This window comes from Onthophagus taurus, chromosome 8 (assembly GCF_036711975.1).
Source record: "Onthophagus taurus isolate NC chromosome 8, IU_Otau_3.0, whole genome shotgun sequence".
In the NCBI taxonomy this organism is placed as follows: Eukaryota; Metazoa; Arthropoda; class Insecta; order Coleoptera; family Scarabaeidae; genus Onthophagus; species Onthophagus taurus.
The window spans coordinates 11,007,685-11,034,684 of NC_091973.1; the positions used below are offsets into that span (position 1 = coordinate 11,007,685).

General features: G+C 37.3%; 1 protein-coding gene across 1 annotated transcript; it reads left to right on the forward strand.

Moving 5' to 3' along the window:
* The first annotated feature begins 20,437 nt into the window (after positions 1-20,437).
* LOC139431126 (uncharacterized) lies at positions 20,438-24,397 on the forward strand. The gene is made up of 2 exons (XM_071198732.1): positions 20,438-21,074; positions 21,139-24,397. Exons 1-2 carry the CDS (start codon positions 20,519-20,521, stop codon positions 24,309-24,311), a joined length of 3,729 nt encoding a protein of 1,242 aa, XP_071054833.1. The 5' UTR covers positions 20,438-20,518; the 3' UTR covers positions 24,312-24,397.
* Positions 24,398-27,000: the final 2,603 nt, after the last annotated feature.

The window sequence follows — 27,000 nt, forward strand, 5'->3', positions numbered from 1 at the left end:
TCAGGCGCCAAATGACATGTTGGAGCATGTTGGAGATAAAAAACAAAATGTGCCCAAAACGTGATATTATGACGTTATAGGCCGTTCTGAGCCATGTTTGAACTTTCTATCACTTTTGGTTCCGATAATTCTGCCGACCATATTTGTGTTATTCAGGCGCCAAATGACATGTTGGAGCATGTTGGAGATAAAAAACAAAATGTGCCCAAAACGTGATATTATGACGTTATACGCCGTTCTGAGCCATGTTTGAACTTTCTATCACTTTTGGTTCCGATAATTCTGTTGACCATATTTGTGATATTCAGGCGCCATATGTCATATTGGAGCATGTTGGAGATAAAAAACAAAATGTGCCTAAAACGTGATATTATGACGTTATACGCCGTTCTGAGCCATGTTTGAACTTTCTATCACTTTTGGTTCCGATAATTCTGCTGACCATATTTGTGATATTCAGGCGCCAAATGACATGTTGGAGCATGTTGGAGATAAAAAATAATATGTGCCCAAAACGTGATATTATGACGTTATAGGCCGTTCTGAGCCATGTTTGAACTTTCTATCACTTTTGGTTCCGATAATTCTGCCGACCATATTTGTGTTATTCAGGCGCCAAATGACATGTTGGAGCAAGTTGGAGATAAAAAACAAAATGTGCCCAAAACGTGATATTATCACGTTATACGCCGTTCTGAGCCATGTTTGAACTTTCTATCACTTTTGGATCCGATAATTCTGTCGACCATATATGTGATATTCAGGGGCCAAATGACATGTTGGAGCAAGTTGGAGATAAAAAACAAAATGTGCCCAAAACGTGATATTATGACGTTATACGCCGTTCTGAGCCATGTTTGAACTTTCTATCACTTTTGGATCCGATAATTCTGTCGACCATATATGTGATATTCAGGGGCCAAATGTCATATTGTAGCATGTTGGAGATAAAAAACAAAATGTGCCTAAAACGTGATATGACGTTGTACGCCGTTCGGAGCCATGTTTGAACTTTCTATCACTTTTGGTTCCGATAATTCTGCTGACCATATTTGTGATATTCAGGCGCCATATGTCATATTGGAGCATGTTGGAGATAAAAACAAAATGTGCCTAAAACGTGATATTATGACGTTATACGCCGTTCTGAGCCATGTTTGAACTTTCTATCACTTTTGGTTCCGATAATTCTGTTGACCATATTTGTGTTATTCAGGCGCCAAATGACATGTTGGAGCATGTTGGAGATAAAAAACAAAATGTGCCCAAAACGTGATATTATGACGTTATAGGCCGTTCTGAGCCATGTTTGAACTTTCTATCACTTTTGGTTCCGATAATTCTGCCGACCATATTTGTGTTATTCAGGCGCCAAATGACATGTTGGAGCATGTTGGAGATAAAAAACAAAATGTGCCCAAAACGTGATATTATGACGTTATACGCCGTTCTGAGCCATGTTTGAACTTTCTATCACTTTTGGTTCCGATAATTCTGTTGACCATATTTGTTTTATTCAGGCGCCAAATGACATGTTGGAGCATGTTGGAGATAAAAAACAAAATGTGCCCAAAACGTGATATTATGACGTTACACGCCGTTCTGAGCCATGTTTGAACTTTCTATCACTTTTGGTTCCGATAATTCTGCTGACCATATTTGTGATATTCAGGCGCCAAATGTCATATTGGAGCATGTTGGAGATAAAAAACAAAATGTGCCTAAAACGTGATATTATGACGTTATACGCCGTTCTGAGCCATGTTTGAACTTTCTATCACTTTTGGTTTCGATAATTCTGCTGACCATATTTGTGATATTCAGGCGCCAAATGACATGTTGGAGCATGTTGGAGATAAAAAACAAAATGTGCCCAAAACGTGATATTATGACGTTATACGCCGTTCTGAGCAATGTTTGAACTTTCTATCACTTTTGGTTCCGATAATTCTGTCGACCATATATGTGATATTCAGGGGCCAAATGTCATATTGGAGCAGGTTGGAGATAAAAAACAAAATGTGCCTAGAACGTGTTATTATGACGTTATACGCCGTTCTGAGCCATGTTTGAACTTTCTATCACTTTTGGTTACGATAATTCTGCCGACCCTATTTGTGATATTCAGGGGCCAAATGTCATATTGGAGCATGTTGGAGATAAAAAACAAAATGTGCCCAAAACGTGATATTATGACGTTATACGCCGTTCTGAGCCATGTTTGAACTTTCTATCACTTTTGGTTCCGATAATTCTGTTGACCATATTTGTGTTATTCAGGCCCCAAATGACATGTTGGAGCATGTTGGAGATAAAAAATAAAATGTGCCCAAAACGTGATATTATGACGTTATACGCCGTTCTGAGCCATGTTTGAACTTTCTACCACTTTTGGTTCCGATAATTCTGTTGACCATATTTGTGTTATTCAGGCGCCAAATGACATGTTGGAGCATGTTGGAGATAAAAAACAAAATGTGCCCAAAACGTGATATTATGACGTTATACGCCGTTCTGAGCCATGTTTGAACTTTCTATCACTTTTAGTTCCGATAATTCTGTCTACCATATATGTGACATTCAGGGGCCAAATGTCATATTGGAGCATGTTGGAGATAAAAAACAAAATGTGCCCAAAACGTGATATTATGACGTTATACGCCGTTCTGAGCCATGTTTGAACTTTCTATCACTTTTGGTTCAGATAATTCTGCTGACCATATTTGTGATATTCAGGCGCCAAATGACATGTTGGAGAAAGTTGGAGATAAAAAACAAAACGTGTCCAAAACGTGATATTATGACGTTATACGCCGTTCTGAGCCATGTTTGAACTTTCTATCACTTTTGGTTCCGATAATTCTGCCGACCATATTTGTGTTATTCAGGCGCCAAATGACATGTTGGAGCAAGTTGGAGATAAAAAACAAAATGTGCCCAAAACGTGATATTATGACGTTATACGCCGTTCTGAGCCATGTTTGAACTTTCTATCACTTTTGGATCCGATAATTCTGTCGACCATATATGTGATGTTCAGGGGCCAAATGTCATATTGTAGCATGTTGGAGATAAAAAACAAAATGTGCCTAAAACGTGATATGACGTTGTACGCCGTTCTGAGCCATGTTTGAACTTTCTATCACTTTTGGTTCCGATAATTCTGTCTACCATATATGTGACATTCAGGGGCCAAATGTCATATTGGAGCATGTTGGAGATAAAAAACAAAATGTGCCCAAAAGGTGATATTATGACGTTATACGCCGTTCTGAGCCATGTTTGAACTTTCTATCACTTTTGGTTCCGATAATTCTGCTGACCATATTTGTGATATTCAGGCGCCAAATGACATGTTGGAGCAAGTTGGAGATAAAAAACAAAATGTGCACAAAACGTGATATTATGACGTTATACGCCGTTCTGAGCCATGTTTAAACTTTCTATCACTTTTGGTTCCGATAATTCTGTTGACCATATTTGTGTTATTCAGGCGCCAAATGACATGTTGGAGCATGTTGGAGATATAAAACAAAATGTGCACAAAACGTGATATTATGACGTTATACGCCGTTCTGAGCCATGTTTAAACTTTCTATCACTTTTGGTTCCGATAATTCTGCTGACCATATTTGTGATATTCAGGCGCCAAATGACATGTTGGAGCATGTTGGAGATAAAAAACAAAATGTGCCCAAAACGTGATATTATGACGTTATACGCCGTTCTGAGCCATGTTTGAACTTTCTATCACTTTTAGTTCCGATAATTCTGTCTACCATATATGTGACATTCAGGGGCCAAATGTCATATTGGAGCATGTTGGAGATAAAAAACAAAATGTGCCCAAAACGTGATATTATGACGTTATACGCCGTTCTGAGCCATGTTTGAATTTTCTATCACTTTTGGTTCCGATAATTTTGCTGACCATATTTGTGATATTCAGGCTCCAAATGACATGTTGGAGCAAGTTGGAGATAAAAAACAAAACGTGTCCAAAACGTGATATTATGACGTTATACGCCTTTCTGAGCCATGTTTAAACTTTCTATCACTTTTGGTTCCGATAATTCTGCTGACCATATTTGTGATATTCAGGCGCCAAATGACATGTTGGAGCATGTTGGAGATAAAAAATAATATGTGCCCAAAACGTGATATTATGACGTTATACGCCGTTCTGAGCCATGTTTGAACTTTCTATCACTTTTGGTTCCGATAATTCTGCTGACCATATTTGTGATATTCAGGCGCCAAATGACATGTTGGAGCATGTTGGAGATAAAAAATAATATGTGCCCAAAACGTGATATTATGACGTTATACGCCGTTCTGAGCCATGTTTGAACTTTCTACCACTTTTGGTTCCGATAATTCTGTTGACCATATTTGTGTTATTCAGGCGCCAAATGACATGTTGGAGCATGTTGGAGATAAAAAACAAAATGTGCCCAAAACGTGATATTATGACGCTATACGCCGTTCTGAGCCATGTTTGAACTTTCTATCACTTTTAGTTCCGATAATTCTGTCTACCATATATGTGACATTCAGGGGCCAAATGACATGTTGGAGAAAGTTGGAGATAAAAAACAAAACGTGTCCAAAACGTGATATTATGACGTTATACGCCGTTCTGAGCCATGTTTGAACTTTCTATCACTTTTGGTTCCGATAATTCTGCCGACCATATTTGTGTTATTCAGGCGCCAAATGACATGTTGGAGCAAGTTGGAGATAAAAAACAAAATGTGCCCAAAACGTGATATTATGACGTTATACGCCGTTCTGAGCCATGTTTGAACTTTCTATCACTTTTGGATCCGATAATTCTGTCGACCATATATGTGATGTTCAGGGGCCAAATGTCATATTGTAGCATGTTGGAGATAAAAAACAAAATGTGCCTAAAACGTGATATGACGTTGTACGCCGTTCTGAGCCATGTTTGAACTTTCTATCACTTTTGGTTCCGATAATTCTGTCTACCATATATGTGACATTCAGGGGCCAAATGTCATATTGGAGCATGTTGGAGATAAAAAACAAAATGTGCCCAAAAGGTGATATTATGACGTTATACGCCGTTCTGAGCCATGTTTGAACTTTCTATCACTTTTGGTTCCGATAATTCTGCTGACCATATTTGTGATATTCAGGCGCCAAATGACATGTTGGAGCAAGTTGGAGATAAAAAACAAAATGTGCACAAAACGTGATATTATGACGTTATACGCCGTTCTGAGCCATGTTTAAACTTTCTATCACTTTTGGTTCCGATAATTCTGTTGACCATATTTGTGTTATTCAGGCGCCAAATGACATGTTGGAGCATGTTGGAGATATAAAACAAAATGTGCACAAAACGTGATATTATGACGTTATACGCCGTTCTGAGCCATGTTTAAACTTTCTATCACTTTTGGTTCCGATAATTCTGCTGACCATATTTGTGATATTCAGGCGCCAAATGACATGTTGGAGCATGTTGGAGATAAAAAACAAAATGTGCCCAAAACGTGATATTATGACGTTATACGCCGTTCTGAGCCATGTTTGAACTTTCTATCACTTTTAGTTCCGATAATTCTGTCTACCATATATGTGACATTCAGGGGCCAAATGTCATATTGGAGCATGTTGGAGATAAAAAACAAAATGTGCCCAAAACGTGATATTATGACGTTATACGCCGTTCTGAGCCATGTTTGAATTTTCTATCACTTTTGGTTCCGATAATTTTGCTGACCATATTTGTGATATTCAGGCTCCAAATGACATGTTGGAGCAAGTTGGAGATAAAAAACAAAACGTGTCCAAAACGTGATATTATGACGTTATACGCCGTTCTGAGCCATGTTTAAACTTTCTATCACTTTTGGTTCCGATAATTCTGCTGACCATATTTGTGATATTCAGGCGCCAAATGACATGTTGGAGCATGTTGGAGATAAAAAATAATATGTGCCCAAAACGTGATATTATGACGTTATACGCCGTTCTGAGCCATGTTTGAACTTTCTATCACTTTTGGTTCCGATAATTCTGCTGACCATATTTGTGATATTCAGGCGCCAAATGACATGTTGGAGCATGTTGGAGATAAAAAATAATATGTGCCCAAAACGTGATATTATGACGTTATACGCCGTTCTGAGCCATGTTTGAACTTTCTACCACTTTTGGTTCCGATAATTCTGTTGACCATATTTGTGTTATTCAGGCGCCAAATGACATGTTGGAGCATGTTGGAGATAAAAAACAAAATGTGCCCAAAACGTGATATTATGACGTTATACGCCGTTCTGAGCCATGTTTGAACTTTCTATCACTTTTAGTTCCGATAATTCTGTCTACCATATATGTGACATTCAGGGGCCAAATGTCATATTGGAGCATGTTGGAGATAAAAAACAAAATGTGCCCAAAACGTGATATTATGACGTTATACGCCGTTCTGAGCCATGTTTGAATTTTCTATCACTTTTGGTTCCGATAATTTTGCTGACCATATTTGTGATATTCAGGCTCCAAATGACATGTTGGAGCAAGTTGGAGATAAAAAACAAAACGTGTCCAAAACGTGATATTATGACGTTATACGCCGTTCTGAGCCATGTTTGAACTTTCTATCACTTTTGGTTCCGATAATTCTGCCGACCATATTTGTGATATTCAGGCGTCAAATGTCATATTGGAGCATGTTGGAGATAAAAAACAAAATGTGCCCAAAACGTGATATTATGACGTTATACGCCGTTCTGAGCCATGTTTGAACTTTCTATCACTTTTGGTTCCGATAATTCTGCCGACCATATTTGTGATATTCAGGCGTCAAATGTCATATTGGAGCAAGTTGGAGATAAAAAACAAAACGTGTCCAAAACGTGATATTATGACGTTATACGCCGTTCTGAGCCATGTTTGAACTTTCTATCACTTTTGGTTCCGATAATTCTGCCGACCATATTTGTGATATTCAGGCGTCAAATGTCATATTGGAGCATGTTGGAGATAAAAAACAAAATGTGCCCAAAACGTGATATTATGACGTTATACGCCGTTCTGAGCCATGTTTGAACTTTCTATCACTTTTAGTTCCGATAATTCTGTCTACCATATATGTGACATTCAGGGGCCAAATGTCATATTGGAGCATGTTGGAGATAAAAAACAAAATGTGCCCAAAACGTGATATTATGACGTTATACGCCGTTCTGAGCCATGTTTGAACTTTCTATCACTTTTGGTTCCGATAATTCTGCTGACCATATATGTGATATTCAGGCGCCAAATGACATGTTGGAGCAAGTTGGAGATAAAAAACAAAATGTGTCCAAAACGTGATATTATGACGTTATACGCCGTTCTGAGCCATATTTGAACTTTCTATCACTTTTGGTTCCGATAATTCTGTTGACCATATTTATGTTATTCAGGCGCCAAATGACATGTTGGAGCATGTTGGAGATAAAAAACAAAATGTGCCCAAAACGTGATATTATGACGTTATACGCCGTTCTGAGCCATGTTTGAACTTTCTATCACTTTTGGTTCCTATAATTCTGCCGACCATATTTGTGTTATTCAGACGCCAAATGACATGTTGGAGCAAGTTGGAGATAAAAAACAAAATGTGCCTAAAACGTGATATGACGTTGTACGCCGTTCTGAGCCATGTTTGAACTTTCTATCACTTTTGGTTCCGATAATTCTGCCGACCATATTTGTGATATTCAGGGGCCAAATGTCATATTGGAGCATGTTGGAGATAAAAATCAAAATGTGCCCAAAACGTGATATTATGACGTTATACGTCGTTCTGAGCCATGTTTGAACTTTCTATCATTTTTGGTTCCGATAATTCTGCTGACCATATTTGTGATATTCAGGCGCCAAATGACATGTTGGAGCATGTTGGAGATAAAAAACAAAATGTGCCCAAAACGTGATATTATGACGTTATACGCCGTTCTGAGCCATGTTTGAACTATCTATCACTTTTGGTTCCGATAATTCTGTTGACCATATTTGTGTTATTCAGGCGCCAAATGACATGTTAGAGCATGTTGGAGATAAAAAACAAAATGTGCACAAAACGTGATATTATGACGTTATACGCCGTTCTGAGCCATGTTTAAACTTTCTATCACTTTTGGTTCCGATAATTCTGCTGACCATATTTGTGATATTCAGGCGCCAAATGTCATATTGGAGCATGTTGGAGATAAAAAACAAAATGTGCCTAAAACGTGATATTATGACGTTATGCGCCGTTCTGAGCCATGTTTGAACTTTCTATCACTTTTGGTTCCGATAATTCTGCTGACCATATTTGTGATATTCAGGCGCCAAATGACATGTTGGAGCATGTTGGAGATAAAAAATAATATGTGCCCAAAACGTGATATTATGACGTTATACGCCGTTCTGAGCCATGTTTGAACTTTCTACCACTTTTGGTTTCGATAATTCTGTTGACCATATTTGTGTTATTCAGGCGCCAAATGACATGTTGGAGCATGTTGGAGATAAAAAACAAAATGTGCACAAAACGTGATATTATGACGTTATACGGCGTTCTGAGCCATGTTTTAACTTTCTATCACTTTTGGTTCCGATAATTCTGCTGACCATATTTGTGATATTCAGGCGCCAAATGTCATATTGGAGCATGTTGGAGATAAAAAACAAAATGTGCCTAAAACGTGATATTATGACGTTATACGCCGTTCTGAGCCATGTTTGAACTTTCTATCACTTTTGGTTCCGATAATTTTGCTGACCATATTTGTGATATTCAGGCTCCAAATGACATGTTGGAGCAAGTTGGAGATAAAAAACAAAACGTGTCCAAAACGTGATATTATGACGTTATACGCCGTTCTGAGCCATGTTTGAACTTTCTATCACTTTTGGTTCCGATAATTCTGCCGACCATATTTGTGATATTCAGGCGTCAAATGTCATATTGGAGCATGTTGGAGATAAAAAACAAAATGTGCCCAAAACGTGATATTATGACGTTATACGCCGTTCTGAGCCATGTTTGAACTTTCTATCACTTTTAGTTCCGATAATTCTGTCTACCATATATGTGACATTCAGGGGCCAAATGTCATATTGGAGCATGTTGGAGATAAAAAACAAAATGTGCCCAAAACGTGATATTATGACGTTATACGCCGTTCTGAGCCATGTTTGAACTTTCTATCACTTTTGGTTCCGATAATTCTGCTGACCATATATGTGATATTCAGGCGCCAAATGACATGTTGGAGCAAGTTGGAGATAAAAAACAAAATGTGTCCAAAACGTGATATTATGACGTTATACGCCGTTCTGAGCCATATTTGAACTTTCTATCACTTTTGGTTCCGATAATTCTGTTGACCATATTTGTGTTATTCAGGCGCCAAATGACATGTTGGAGCATGTTGGAGATAAAAAACAAAATGTGCCCAAAACGTGATATTATGACGTTATACGCCGTTCTGAGCCATGTTTGAACTTTCTATCACTTTTGGTTCCGATAATTCTGCCGACCATATTTGTGATATTCAGGCGCCAAATGACATGTTGGAGCATGTTGGAGATAAAAAATAATATGTGCCCAAAACGTGATATTATGACGTTATACGCCGTTCTGAGCCATGTTTGAACTTTCTACCACTTTTGGTTCCGATAATTCTGTTGACCATATTTGTGTTATTCAGGCGCCAAATGACATGTTGGAGCAAGTTGGAGATAAAAAACAAAATGTGCCCAAAACGTGATATTATGACGTTATACGCCGTTCTGAGCCATGTTTGAACTTTCTACCACTTTTGGTTTGAACTTTCTATCACTTTTGGTTCCGATAATTCTGCCGACCATATTTGTGATATTCAGGGGCCAAATGTCATATTGGAGCATGTTGGAGATAAAAATCAAAATGTGCCCAAAACGTGATATTATGACGTTATACGTCGTTCTGAGCCATGTTTGAACTTTCTATCATTTTTGGTTTCGATAATTCTGCTGACCATATTTGTGATATTCAGGCGCCAAATGACATGTTGGAGCATGTTGGAGATAAAAAACAAAATGTGCCTAAAACGTGACATTATGACGTTATACGCCGTTCTGAGCCATGTTTTAACTTTCTATCACTTTTGGTTCCGATAATTCTGCTGACCATATTTGTGATATTCAGGCGCCAAATGACATGTTGGAGCATGTTGGAGATAAAAAATAATATGTGCCCAAAACGTGATATTATGACGTTATACGCCGTTCTGAGCCATGTTTGAACTTTCTACCACTTTTGGCTCCGATAATTCTGTTGACCATATTTGTGTTATTCAGGCGCCAAATGACATGTTGCAGCATGTTGGAGATAAAAAACAAAATGTGCCCAAAACGTGATATTATGACGTTATACGCCGTTCTGAGTCATGTTTGAACTTTCTATCACTTTTAGTTCCGATAATTCTGTCTACCATATATGTGACATTCAGGGTCCAAATGTCATATTTAAGCATGTTGGAGATAAAAAACAAAATGTGCCCAAAACGTGATATTATGACGTTATACGCCGTTCTGAGCCATGTTTGAACTTTCTATCACTTTTGGTTCTGATAATTCTGCTGACCATATTTGTGATATTCAGGCGCCAAATGACATGTTGGAGCATGTTGGTGATAAAAAATAATATGTGCCCAAAACGTGATATTATGACGTTATACGCCGTTCTGAGCCATGTTTGAACTTTCTATCACTTTTGGTTCCGATAATTTTGCTGACCATATTTGTGATATTCAGGCGCCAAATGACATGTTGGAGCAAGTTGGAGATAAAAAACAAAATGTGCCCAAAACGTGATATTATGACGTTATACGCCGTTCTGAGCCATGTTTGAACTATCTATCACTTTTGGTTCCGATAATTCTGTTGACCATATTTGTGTTATTCAGGCGCCAAATGACATGTTGGAGCATGTTGGAGATAAAAAACAAAATGTGCACAAAACGTGATATTATGATGTTATACGCCGTTCTGAGCCATGTTTAAACTTTCTATCACTTTTGGTTCCGATAATTCTGCTGACCATATTTGTGATATTCAGGCGCCAAATGACATGTTGGAGCATGTTGGAGATAAAAAACAAAATGTGCCCAAAACGTGATATTATGACGTTATACGCCGTTCTGAGCCATGTTTGAACTTTCTATCACTTTTGGTTCCGATAATTCTGCTGACCATATATGTGATATTCAGGCGCCAAATGACATGTTGGAGCAAGTTGGAGATAAAAAACAAAATGTGTCCAAAACGTGATATTATGACGTTATACGCCGTTCTGAGCCATGTTTGAACTTTCTATCACTTTTGGTTCTGATAATTCTGCTGACCATATTTGTGATATTCAGGCGCCAAATGACATGTTGGAGCATGTTGGAGATAAAAAATAATATGTGCCCAAAACGTGATATTATGACGTTATACGCCGTTCTGAGCCATGTTTGAACTTTCTATCACTTTTGGTTCCGATAATTTTGCTGACCATATTTGTGATATTCAGGCGCCAAATGACATGTTGGAGCAAGTTGGAGATAAAAAACAAAATGTGTCCAAAACGTGATATTATGACGTTATACGCCGTTCTGAGCCATATTTGAACTTTCTATCACTTTTGGTTCCGATAATTCTGTTGACCATATTTGTGTTATTCAGGCGCCAAATGACATGTTGGAGCATGTTGGAGATAAAAAACAAAATGTGCCCAAAACGTGATATTATGACGTTATACGCCATTCTGAGCCATATTTGAACTTTCTATCACTTTTGGTTCCGATAATTCTGTTGACCATATTTGTGTTATTCAGGCGCCAAATGACATGTTGGAGCATGTTGGAGATAAAAAACAAAATGTGCCCAAAACGTGATATTATGACGTTATACGCCATTCTGAACCATATTTGAACTTTCTATCACTTTTGGTTCCGATAATTCTGCTGACCATATTTGTGATATTCAGGCGCCAAATGACATGTTGGAGCAAGTTGGAGATAAAAAACAAAACGTGTCCAAAACGTGATATTATGACGTTATACGCCGTTCTGAGCCATGTTTGAACTTTCTATCACTTTTGGTTCCGATAATTCTGCCGACCATATTTGTGTTATTCAGGCGCCAAATGACATGTTGGAGCAAGTTGGAGATAAAAAACAAAATGTGCCCAAAACGTGATATTATGACGTTATACGCCGTTCTGAGCCATGTTTGAACTTTCTATCACTTTTGGATCCGATAATTCTGTCGACCATATATGTGATATTCAGGGGCCAAATGTCATATTGTAGCATGTTGGAGATAAAAAACAAAATGTGCCTAAAACGTGATATGACGTTGTACGCCGTTCTGAGCCATGTTTGAACTTTCTATCACTTTTGGTTCCGATAATTCTGCCGACCATATTTGTGATATTCAGGGGCCAAATGTCATATTGGAGCATGTTGGAGATAATAATCAAAATGTGCCCAAAACGTGATATTATGACGTTATACGTCGTTCTGAGCCATGTTTGAACTTTCTATCATTTTTGGTTCCGATAATTCTGCTGACCATATATGTGATATTCAGGCGCCAAATGACATGTTGGAGCATGTTGGAGATAAAAAACAAAATGTGCCCAAAACGTGATATTATGACGTTATACGCCGTTCTGAGCCATGTTTGAACTATCTATCACTTTTGGTTCCGATAATTCTGTTGACCATATTTGTGTTATTCAGGCGCCAAATGACATGTTGGAGCATGTTGGAGATAAAAACAAAATGTGCACAAAACGTGATATTATGACGTTATACGCCGTTCTGAGTAATGTTTAAACTTTCTATCACTTTTGGTTCCGATAATTCTGCTGACCATATTTGTGATATTCAGGCGCCAAATGTCATATTGGAGCATGTTGGAGATAAAAAACAAAATGTGCCTAAAACGTGATATTATGACGTTATACGCCGTTCTGAGCCATGTTTGAACTTTCTATCACTTTTGGTTCCGATAATTCTGCTGACCATATTTGTGATATTCAGGCGCCAAATGACATGTTGGAGCATGTTGGAGATAAAAAATAATATGTGCCCAAAACGTGATATTATGGCGTTATACGCCGTTCTGAGCCATGTTTGAACTTTCTACCACTTTTGGTTCCGATAATTCTGTTGACCATATTTGTGTTATTCAGGCGCCAAATGACATGTTGGAGCATGTTGGAGATAAAAAACAAAATGTGCCCAAAACGTGATATTATGACGTTATACGCCGTTCTGAGCCATGTTTGAACTTTCTATCACTTTTAGTTCCGATAATTCTGTCTACCATATATGTGACATTCAGGGGCCAAATGTCATATTGGAGCATGTTGGAGATAAAAAACAAAATGTGCCCAAAACGTGATATTATGACGTTATACGTCGTTCTGAGCCATGTTTGAACTTTCTATCACTTTTGGTTCCGATAATTTTGCTGACCATATTTGTGATATTCAGGCGCCAAATGACATGTTGGAGCAACTTGGAGATAAAAAACAAAACGTGTCCAAAACGTGATATTATGACGTTATACGCCGTTCTGAGCCATGTTTGAACTTTCTATCACTTTTGGTTCCGATAATTCTGTCGACCATATATGTGATATTCAGGGGCCAAATGTCATATTGGAGCATGTTGGAGATAAAAAACAAAATTTGCCTAAAACGTGATATTATGACGTTATACGCCGTTCTGAGCCATGTTTGAACTTTCTATCACTTTTGGTTCCGATAATTCTGCTGACCATATTTGTGATATTCAGGCGCCAAATGACATGTTGGAGCATGTTGGAGATAAAAACAAAATGTGCCCAAAACGTGATATTATGACGTTATACGCCGTTCTGAGCCATGTTTGAACTTTCTATCACTTTTGGTTCCGATAATTCTGCTGACCATATTTGTGATATTCAGGCGCCAAATGACATGTTGGAGCATGTTGGAGATAAAAAATAATATGTGCCCAAAACGTGATATTATGGCGTTATACGCCGTTCTGAGCCATGTTTGAACTTTCTACCACTTTTGGTTCCGATAATTCTGTTGACCATATTTGTGTTATTCAGGCGCCAAATGACATGTTGGAGCATGTTGGAGATAAAAAACAAAATGTGCCCAAAACGTGATATTATGACGTTATACGCCGTTCTGAGCCATGTTTGAACTTTCTATCACTTTTAGTTCCGATAATTCTGTCTACCATATATGTGACATTCAGGGGCCAAATGTCATATTGGAGCATGTTGGAGATAAAAAACAAAATGTGCCCAAAACGTGATATTATGACGTTATACGCCGTTCTGAGCCATGTTTGAACTTTCTATCACTTTTGGTTCCGATAATTTTGCTGACCATATTTGTGATATTCAGGCGCCAAATGACATGTTGGAGCAAGTTGGAGATAAAAAACAAAACGTGTCCAAAACGTGATATTATGACGTTATACGCCGTTCTGAGCCATGTTTGAACTTTCTATCACTTTTGGTTCCGATAATTCTGCCGACCATATTTGTGATATTCAGGCGCCAAATGTCATATTGGAGCTTGTTGGAGATAAAAAACAAAATGTGCCTAAAACGTGATATTATGACGTTATACGCCGTTCTGAGCCATGTTTGAACTTTCTATCACTTTTGGTTCCGATAATTCTGCTGACCATATTTGTGATATTCAGGCGCCAAATGACATGTTGGAGCACGTTGGAGATAAAAACAAAATGTGCCCAAAACGTGATATTATGACGTTATACGCCGTTCTGAGCCATGTTTGAACTTTCTATCACTTTTGGTTCCGATAATTCTGTCGACCATATATGTGATATTCAGGGGCCAAATGTCATATTGGAGCATGTTGGAGATAAAAAACAAAATTTGCCTAAAACGTGATATTATGACGTTATACGCCGTTCTGAGCCATGTTTGAACTTTCTATCACTTTTGGTTCCGATAATTCTGCTGACCATATTTGTGATATTCAGGCGCCAAATGACATGTTGGAGCATGTTGGAGATAAAAACAAAATGTGCCCAAAACGTGATATTATGACGTTATACGCCGTTCTGAGCCATGTTTGAACTTTCTATCACTTTTGGTTCCGATAATTCTGCTGACCATATTTGTGATATTCAGGCGCCAAATGACATGTTGGAGCAGGTTGGAGATAAAAACAAAATGTGCCCAAAACGTGATATTATGACGTTATACCCCGTTCTGAGCCATGTTTGAACTTTCTATCACTTTTGGTTCCGATAATTCTGCCGACCATATTTGTGATATTCAGGGGCCAAATGTCATATTGGAGCATGTTGGAGATAAAAAACAAAATGTGCCCAAAACGTGATATTATGACGTTATACGCCGTTCTGAGCCATGTTTGAGCTTTCTATCATTTTTGGTTCCGATAATTCTGCTGACCATATTTGTGATATTCAGGCGTCAAATGTCATATTGGAGCATGTTGGAGATAAAAAACAAAATGTGCCTAAAACGTGATATTATGACGTTATACGCCGTTCTGAGCCATGTTTGAACTTTCTATCACTTTTGGTTCCGATAATTCTGTTGACCATATTTGTGTTATTCAGGCGCCAAATGACATGTTGGAGCATGTTGGAGATAAAAAAAAAATGTGCCCAAAACGTGATATTATGACGTTATACGCCGTTCTGAGCCATGTTTGAACTTTCTATCATTTTTGGTTCCGATAATTCTGTCGACCATATATGTGATATTCAGGGGCCAAATGTCATATTGGAGCGTGTTGGAGATAAAAAACAAAATGTGCCTAAAACGTGATATTATGACGTTATACGCCGTTCTGAGCCATGTTTGAACTTTCTATCACTTTTGGTTCCGATAATTCTGCCGACCATATTTGTGATAGTCAGGGGCCAAATGTCATATTGGAGCATGTTAGAGATAAAAAACAAAATGTGCCCAAAACGTGATATTATGACGTTATACGCCGTTCTGAGCCATGTTTGAGCTTTCTATCATTTTTGGTTCCGATAATTCTGCTGACCATATTTGTGATATTCAGGCGCCAAATGACATGTTGGAGCAGGTTGGAGATAAAAACAAAATGTGCCCAAAACGTGATATTATGACGTTATACGCCGTTCTGAGCCATGTTTGAACTTTCTATCACTTTTGGTTTCGATAATTCTGTTGACCATATTTGTGTTATTCAGGCGCCAAATGACATGTTGGAGATAAAAAACAAAATGTGCCCAAAACGTGATATTATGACGTTATACGCCGTTCTGAGCCATGTTTGAACTTTCTATCACTTTTGGTTTCGATAATTCTGTTGACCATATTTGTGATATTCAGGCGCCAAATGACATGTTGGGGCATGTTGGAGATAAAAAACAAAATGTGCCCAAAACGTGATATTATGACGTTATGCGCCGTTCTGAGCCATGTTTGAACTTTCTATCATTTTTGGTTCCGATAATTCTGCTGACCATATTTGTGATATTCAGGCGTCAAATGTCATATTGGAGCATGTTGGAGATAAAAAACAAAATGTGCCTAAAGCGTGATATTATGACGTTATACGCCGTTCTGTGCCATGTTTGAACTTTCTATCACTTTTGGTTCCGATAATTCTGCCGACCATATTTGTGATATTCAGGGGCCAAATGTCATATTGGAGCATGTTGGAGATAAAAAACAAAATGTGCCCAAAACGTGATATTATGACGTTATACGCCGTTCTGAGCCATGTTTGAGCTTTCTATCATTTTTGGTTCCGATAATTCTGCTGACCATATTTGTGATATTCAGGCGTCAAATGTCATATTGGAGCATGTTGGAGATAAAAAACAAAATGTGCCTAAAACGTGATATTATGACGTTATACGCCGTTCTGAGCCATGTTTGAACTTTCTATCACTTTTGGTTCCGATAATTCTGCCGACCATATTTGTGATATTCAGGCGCCAAATGACATGTTGGAGCATGTTGGAGATTAAAAACAAAATGTGCCCAAAACGTGATATTATGACGTTACACGCCGTTCTGAGCCATGTTTGAACTTTCTATCACTTTTGGTTCCGATAATTCTGCTGACCATATTTGTGATATTCACGCGCCAAATGACATGTTGGAGCATGTTGGAGATAAAAAACAAAATGTGATCAAAACGTGATATTATGACGTTATACGCCGTTCTGAGCCATGTTTGAACTTTCTATCACTTTTGGTTCCGATAATTCTGTTGACAATATTTGTGATATTCAGGCGCCAAATGTCATATTGGAGCATGTTGGAGATAAAAAACAAAATGTGCCCAAAACGTGATATTATGACGTTATACGCCGTTCTGAGCCATGTTTGTGCTTTCTATCATTTTTGGGTCCGATAATTCTGCTGACCATATTTGTGATATTCAGGCGTCAAATGTCATATTGGAGCATGTTGGAGATAAAAAACAAAATGTGCCTAAAACGTGATATTATGACGTTATACGCCGTTCTGAGCCATGTTTGAACTTTCTATCACTTTTGGTTCCGATAATTCTGTTGACCATATTTGTGTTATTCAGGCGCCAAATGACATGTTGGAGCATGTTGGAGATAAAAAACAAAATGTGCCCAAAACGTGATATTATGACGTTACACGCCGTTCTGAGCCATGTTTGAACTTTCTATCACTTTTGGTTCCGATAATTCTGCTGACCATATTTGTGATATTCAGGCGCCAAATGACATGTTGGAGCATGTTGGAGATAAAAAACAAAATGTGATCAAAACGTGATATGATGACGTTATACGCCGTTCTGAGCCATGTTTGAACTTTCTATCACTTTTGGTTCCGATAATTCTGTCGACCATATATGTGATATTCAGGGGCCAAATGTCATATTGGAGCATTTTGGAGATAAAAAACAAAATGTGCCCAAAACGTGATATTATGACGTTATACGCCGTTCTGAGCCATGTTTGAACTTTTTATCACTTTTGGTTCCGATAATTCTGCTGACCATATTTGTGTTATTCAGGCGCCAAATGTGATATTGTAGCATGTTGGAGATAAAAAACAAAATGTGCCCAAAACGTGATATTATGACGTTATACGCCGTTCTGAGGCATGTTTGAACTTTCTATCACTTTTGGTTCCGATAATTCTGTTGACCATATTTGTGTTATTCAGGCGCCAAATGACATGTTGGAGCATGTTGGAGATAAAAAACAAAATGTGCCCAAAACGTGATATTATGACGTTATACGCCGTTCTGAGCCATGTTTGAACTTTCTATCACTTTTAGTTCCGATAATTCTGTCTACCATATATGTGACATTCAGGGGCCAAATGTCATATTGGAGCATGTTGGAGATAAAAAACAAAATGTGCCCAAAACGTGATATTATGACGTTATACGCCGTTCTGAGCCATGTTTGAACTTTCTATCACTTTTGGTTCCGATAATTCTGTTGACCATATTTGTGTTATTCAGACGCCAAATGACATGTTGGAGCATGTTGGAGATAAAAAACAAAATGTGCCCAAAACGTGATATTATGACGTTATACGCCGTTCTGAGCCATGTTTGAACTTTCTATCATTTTTGGTTTCGATAATTATGCTGACCATATTTGTGATATTCAGGCGCCAAATGACATGTTGGAGCATGTTGGAGATAAAAAACAAAATGTGCCCAAAACGTGATATTATGACGTTATACGCCGTTCTGAGCTATGTTTGAACTTTCTATCATTTTTGGTTCCGATAATTCTGCCGACCATATTTGTGATATTCAGGGGCCAAATGTCATATTGGAGCATGTTGGAGATAAAAAACAAAATGTGCCTAAAACGTGATTTTAAGACGTTATACGCCGTTCTGAGCCATGATTGAACTTTCTATCACTTTTGGTTCCGATAATTCTGCCGACCATATTTGTGATATTCAGGGGCCAAATATCATATTGGAGCATGTTGGAGATAAAAAACAAAATGTGCCCAAAACGTGATATTATGACGTTATACGCCGTTCTGAGCCATGTTTGAACTTTCTATCATTTTTGGTTCCGATAATTCTGCTGACCATATTTGTGATATTCAGGCGTCAAATGTCATATTGGAGCATGTTGTAGATAAAAAACAAAATGTGCCCAAAACGTGATATTATGACGTTATACGCTGTTCTGAGCCATATTTGAACTTTCTATCACTTTTGGTTCCGATAATTCTGTTGACCATATTTGTGTTATTCAGGCGCCAAATGACATGTTGGAGCATGTTGGAGATAAAAAACAAAATGTGCCCAAAACGTGATATTATGACGTTATACGCCGTTCTGAGCTATGTTTGAACTTTCTATCACTTTTGGTTCCAATAATTCTGCCGACCATATTAGTGATATTCAGGGGCCAAATGTCATATTGGAGCATGTTGGAGATAAAAAACAAAATGTGCCCAAAACGTGATATTAAGACGTTATACGCCGTTCTGAGCCATGATTGAACTTTCTATCACTTTTGGTTCCGATAATTCTGCCGACCATATTTGTGATATTCAGGGGCCAAATGTCATATTGGAGCATGTTGGAGATAAAAAACAAAATGTGCCCAAAACGTGATATTATGACGTTATACGCCGTTCTGAGCCATGTTTGAACTTTCTATCATTTTTGGTTCCGATAATTATGCTGACCATAAGTAGTATAGATTCGCCGATTCAAGAACCTCCTCCTCGAACCTGCGTTCTAGGAGGAGGTTCTTGAATCGGCAAATTTTTTGGGGGTCAGAGGAGGTTCGATGAGGAGAGGAGGTTCTTGAATCGGCGATTCTTTTGAGGGTCGGAGGAGATTCGATGAAGAGAGGAGGAGGTCAATTAACTTGAGAAGGTCATGTTATTTTGACGAAATTATTAAAAATTTATCTTTATTAAAAATGTATCTTTATTTAGGTTATGTTATTAAAAATTTATCTTTATATGTAACCTGTTTACCTAGATGAAAACAATTACTATGTTTATCCTTCGACGCTTCTCAATGAACTGGTAATGTTTTCGATATATCTCTTAACTTATTGTACACAAAGGTATACGGTTTTGGGACATGTAGGTATACAAATAAGTGAGTCATGATCTACCTGCGGGATATTTTTTAAAATTTATTGTGTAAAGGTATACGGAGCTTTAAAATATGCGAGGAGGTTCTTGAATCGGCAAATTTTTTGGGGGGATACGTTCGAGGAGGAGGTCAATTAACTTAATACTAGTAAGTGAGTCATGATCTACCTGCGAGATATTTTTTTAATTTATTATGCAGAGGTATACGTAGTTATAAATATACATGTATACAAACGCACTCGATGCATCCTCCTCCTCCCCAATAAGTTTCAGGAGCGGTGAGGGTTTATAAACGCCTGCGAAATGTGGTATTGACGTAGTTCTTTCATAACAAGTAGAAGTGTACAACATTAAATTGTAAAATGGTCGTGTGTGAGGATTGTGGAAAAAGTTTTACTCGAGTTGACAATTTAAAAAGACATCAACGATTATCTTGTATTGGCAAGAGAATCAAGCTTGACGCACCGCAAATTCCAAAAGCAGTAAAATGTGAGGCTTGCGATGATTATGTAAATAGACAATGTTACTCTGCACATTTACGAAGCAACGCACACAAGCGTAACGCTTTTGTTATAATCGATGACGGAGTGGAGAGAATAGCTGGAGCATTCGGTGACAAAATCGTCAGTTATCGAATAAGTGAAGAAGGTTTTTTTGTGGATTTGGATGAATTTTCTCATAGAATTCGAGAAAAAATACTAAATCTAATACAAAGCGCAATCGATATTCACCGAAATGTAAAATTAAATATGGAATGTTTTGGTTTGTATTTTTTACAATCAAAGGAAGACTGTGAAATAAAATCATTCAATACGAAAAATAAGGTAGTATCATTAGCGTCGGATCTGTATAAAATATATAAGGAATTTATTGATGAAATTTCATCAAAAATGTCAGAATTCCAGGAACGAGATTCAGGTAAGCGTAATGTGACATAATATACCTATATATTAAAAAATAAATGTTTCAATATTTTATTTAGGATGGACTTTAATGCAAATTCTCTATATGGAGTTAAATTTAAACAAATATAATCCTATCAGAGCATCTAATTACATCGATCTACCATCGCAAATAAAAGCAAAGCGTGCTGTGATAAATATACAAAACGCGGATGATGCATGTTTTGCATGGGCTGTAACATCCGCACTACATGAACCGAACGGTTTACCACAGAGGACATCTTCGTATCCGAATTACCTAGACTGCGGCTTAGACTATTCAAATATTGTTTTTCCAGTTAAATTACGAGATATACCTGTATTTGAAAAGCAGAACAAACTATCTATTAATGTATATGGAATAAATGAGTATTTTAAAGACGGTGTTATGAATTATGACATAATTACAATGTATATATGTCGACAAAAAGAAGAAAGACATATAAATTTATTATTGGTTACAAATGATTCCGGGAATAGTCACTATTGTTGGATAAAAAATCTGTCTCGATTACTATCATCGCAAGCATCGCAGAATGGTCATGAAAAGTATATTTGCGACGGATGCTTGGTATTCTTTACGTCAGAAAATAAACTTATCCGTCATCAAAGTGACGATTGCAGCAAGGTAAGGGCAATTTTACCAACAACAAATTTAAAAATAAATAAATATGGAAATGAAGAAAAGGAAAATATACTACAGTTCGAAAATTTTGAACGACAATTAAAAATACCGTTCGTGGTGTATGCAGATTTTGAAGCATTACAGAAACCGATCGCCGATGCGGAAGCAACAGAACTTAACGATGATAATTCATACTCCGTCAAATGTTTCAAACACGAACCTTATGCATTTGCATATTATATAAAATGTTCATATGACGAATCATTGTCGAAGTTTGAAATATATCGCGGATGTAATGCTGCTCAAATTTTCATGAGCAAGTTGGAACATGACGTTCTGAATATATACAAAAATTATTTAAGCCAACCAAAAGAAATGCTCCCATTACCACCTATTGATAGATTAATACATGAGATGCAGGATATCTGTCACATTTGTTCGCACAAAATAAAAGAAGGTAATAAAGTGTGCGATCATGATCACCTAACTGGGTTGTATAGAGGACCCGCACATGCTGTATGTAACATCAATTATCAATTACCAAAGTTCATACCGATATTCTTTCACAATCTTTCGAACTACGATTGTCATATGTTTGTGAAAGATATGGCATTAAAAGAAGAAGACGTGGACGTTATAGCACAGAATAAAGAAAAGTATATATCATTTTCGAAAAAAATTATCGTAGGAGAAAACATTGACAGCAAGGGAAAGCTAAGGCGGGTTCATATGAAATTGAGATTTGTGGATTCATTTAGGTTTATGGCTTTATCGCTAGAGAAGTTGGGTTCATTTTTGGAAGACAACCAATGCGTTCAAATCAGAAAATATTTTAGGAACGAAGAACAGTTTCGACTTATACGTCAGAAAGGAGTTTTTCCGTATTCCTTTGTGGATTCATTCGAAAAGCTGAATCTTACCGCTCTGCCAGATCGAAGTAGTTTTTACAATACTTTATGCGACGATAGTATAACCGAAGAAAATTATTGTCGTGCACAAACGGTGTGGAACTTATTTAACTGTCGCACTTTAGGCGAATATAGCGACATTTATTTAACGTCTGACGTTTTACTTTTGGCGGACGTATTTGAGAATTTCCGAACCATCTCGATGAAGTATTACTCTTTAGATCCATGTCATTACTTCACAGCGCCGGGCTTCGGTTGGGATGCATTATTACGAATGACAGGGGTAAAATTAGAATTATTAACGGACATAGACATGTTACACTTCTTTAAAAATGGTATTCGCGGTGGATTAAGTATGTGCACTAAACGCAGTGCGAAGGCTAACAATAAATTAATGATGGAATTTGATGAAACCAAAGACCCATCTTATATTTTGTATCTCGACGCTACGAATTTGTATGGACACGCAATGAGACGAAAATTACCGACGGGGGGATTTCGATGGCTATCAGATGAAGAGATTCAAAAGTTAGATATTTACAATACGGAAGACGATTCCGAAAAGGGTTACGTGTTCGAGGTAGATTTAGAGTATCCGGAAGCAATACATGATGAACACAACGATTTGCCATTTTGTCCAGAACGGATTGTACCCCCAGGTTCAAAAAATGCAAAGTTAATAGCAAATTTGGAAAATAAAACAAAATACATCATTCATTACGTGAATCTAAAGCAGTGTATCAAGTTCGGATTGAAACTAACGAAGATTTACAGAGTATTAGAATTTAAACAATCCAACTGGATGCGGAGCTACATCGATTTCAATTCCGATAAACGTGCGAAAGCTAAGAATGAATTTGAAAAAAATCATTACAAAGCAATGAATAACATCGTATACGGTAAGACAATGGAAAATGTGGAAAAGCGAGTGGATATAAGACTAGTTACCCACTGGGAATGTCGTCATAAGAAACCGGGCGTGGAAGCCCTAATAGCTAAACCAAATTTTAAATCTTCGAAAATATTTTGCGATAATTTGATAGCCGTTCAATTGAACGTCGCGGAAGTTCGTTATTGCAAACCGCTGTATGTGGGTTTCAGTATATTAGAGCTTTCGAAAACCGTAATGTACAGCTTCTTCTATGATTACTTAAAAGTTAAATATGGAAATAACATAACACTTTTATACACCGATACTGATTTCCTAATCCTAGAAATTACTACTCCCAATGTATATGAGGATATAAAAGAAAATATTGAATTTTTTGACACGTCCAATTATCCGTTAGAGAATATACACAATATACCTCGCGGTCGATCTGTGTTGGGAAGAATGAAAGATGAATATCCAAACAGGTGCATAACGTCATTTGTTGGAACAGGAGCTAAGGCGTACTGCATCACCTTGTTGAATGATAATGTAAAGAAGGCTAAAGGAGTAAAGAAATATGTTATAGATAAACATTTAAGCGTGACCGATTATAAACGTGTGGTTGAATGTGGCGGATCGGTTCATAAAAAAATGTACATTTTTAAGTCAGAATTTCATACTATGTATACCGAATTAAAGAATAAAATTGCTCTTTCATCGTGCGATGATAAACGATACATATTACCGAACGGATGTAATACTTTGGCGTGGGGTCATTGGTTGATAAAAAGATTGAATGCGAATAAATGAATTTAATTTAAAAAAAATTGTAAAGAATAATAATAATAATGTATTTGTAATGTTCGATTGTTAATAAAGTCTTGTAAACTTTTAAATAGGTCTTTATACGTTTTAAAGAACGTTAGTTTTTGAGATCCAAGAATTATGAGACGGACCTAATCCTAACCATTTCACAAACACTTGATTTCCTTTTCGCCGTAGCACTTTTTCCACCAAGTAGACGTCAGGATATTTAACTTTTTGTAATTCCTCTCGATAAAAACCACCCATAATTTTTTCATTGGATGCATCTTTGAGCAGATATGTTGTTGGGAAAGTATTACGAACAGAATGTATTGTAAACACTTCGTTAGACCAATTGGGAGTATAGTTTTTGGTGAAGGCGTGTCGATGCTTGCTCACTCTGACGTGATCACCGACATTAAATTTTTTGGTATAAGGATCGACAATTTTTATGTAATTATATACAGTTTTTAACAGTGTCGATGCGTTTCTGTTATTTACCTCGCTAGGTTTCATTCCTATCGTCCTGTGAACTTGGTTGTTATAATCCAGAATTAATTTGGGAAGCAATTCCAACCAACGATAGTTACCTTGCATACTAAATTCTTTCCACATTTTTTCTTTTATTGTTCTATTAAACCGTTCAACAATAGAACTCTTTAAATTGGAAAATGAACTGTAGTGATTGATGTGATATCGTGACATAAGCTTTTTAAAATCCTCATTGTAAAATTCTTTTCCGTTATCCGTTTGCAGATTCTTCGGTATGTTTTTCCGCTTTTCCGATAGAATTGTTTCCATAGCTCGCGTAACTTCTTTGCCAGTTTTGTTTTTTAGTGGTACAGCCCATCCATACTTTGAGAAAGCATTAATAACTGTTAGAATATATTTAAAATTACCATTTGCTTTTGAATAAGGTATCATCTCCACTAAATCAGCTTGAAATAAGTCCGTTAAACCTTTTATAATAACACGTCTGCGTTTATACTTTTTCCTCGCGGACGCGTGCAACTCGTTTACGACGGACCTTTTAATATCGCTCATTTTCTGGATATTTCAATGAGCAGTTCTACCATAAATGGTTTCTTGAGTAAAGTGGTCTTCGTTGTGGGTTTGCAAACTATTTTATCTCCAAAGAAGAGAACATTTAACTTTTTATTTGGATCGAAGATACTCCCGTTAATAATCATTTCAACGTCTCCTTCAAATCGGTATTTCACTATTTCACCAATATATAAAAAGTTTATATATTTACTTACGTAACCTAAATTTTGAATAATGTAATAATTATCCGTTGTATCCGTAGTTCCATCTCCGCTAAACGTAAGTATAGTTGGTTGTTTGAAATATCGTTGTAAGTTTTCACGTTTATTAAAATGAGCAGCAATGTTGTGTCCGTGTACGTGTTTACCAAACTTATCGATCGTCATACTAGACGAATGTTTTCCGAACTTGCTTAAACTCATCTGCTCTAGTTCACAAACGTCGGTGTTTTAAAACAAAAAATGTGAGAGACGTATATTTATGATAATATTTTAACGTATAATCTCGGCCTCTGTTAGCTCCGATATTATTGATGATATTTCATTGACATGTGCAGAATGACCTGCAGTTTGCGAGGCCATCAACAAACGCAGTCTGTCGACAAGTTCGTTGGGATCGTCCCAATACTCGTATTCGATAAGAGCCCCAGGAACGACTTGTTTTTGTAATGCACCACCGACTTTTTTCTTCGGATTCGGCCAGTATTTAGCCCAATGCACCTTGGGTTTGTTACCTTCAACGATAGGCTTGATAATATTCTGAAATTTCCCACTGTCGTCCTCAGTAGTCATACCTGCCTCTGGAATGTAATTAATGTACGGAGCATTTGAACGTAGTAAGATATCTTTGTAGTTGCGCATGTCCTGAATTGTAAAGTTGCCCGGTTCGTTTTTAAATAGTAAATCATATAAACCAACGGTTCCCGTATATTTGAAGTTTCCAACGTGAATATCCTGATCCTCAAAGTGAACAGGACTGACTCCAATGTAGAAACCTTCGGGAGTTTCGCGAACACCGTATAAACGATCATAATCATCTTTTAAATCAGTTGTTAAACCAACAATATACGTTCTGGGCAAAGGATGAAACTGACTCAAAGCGGCTTGTACCTCTGGAGACTCCAATCTTTCTTCTATTTCATCTTTAAGTCGTTCTATTCGATTATGTGCGTCCGAAATAAGAGCTCCGGTATCCTCGCTAGAATCGAGGAGTTCTTCTTCTTCGCCCGGCGGAACTTCATATACTTCTTCTTCTGCATGAGCTAATGGACCAAGAGGAGAAGACGTGGGAGAAGATACCAACCTTTTTTCAGGAGTCGATGTAGCAAATTTTCGTCGTTGTTCTTTTAATGGAACTTTCGGTTTTCGAATAAAATATTCGGTCTCGGTTTTAGCTGGTACGTCAGAAATATCCGGCGAGTAGCGTTGTATCTTAGATATCAATTTTTCTTCTTTTGGAGATAAACTTCGTTTTGGAATGGATAGTAAAGGCGCAGTGTCAAGTTTTGCGACAATATCCTGTAAGGGCCTTGCGATGGGTGCATATGCGGTTTCCGACCGAATCCTTGACTCCTCTAAGTCTTCCTTTAAAGAACGAATTTTGTCTCTCACGACTTCTCGTGCCGCGATAAGTTCTGCAGCTATCGTCTTGT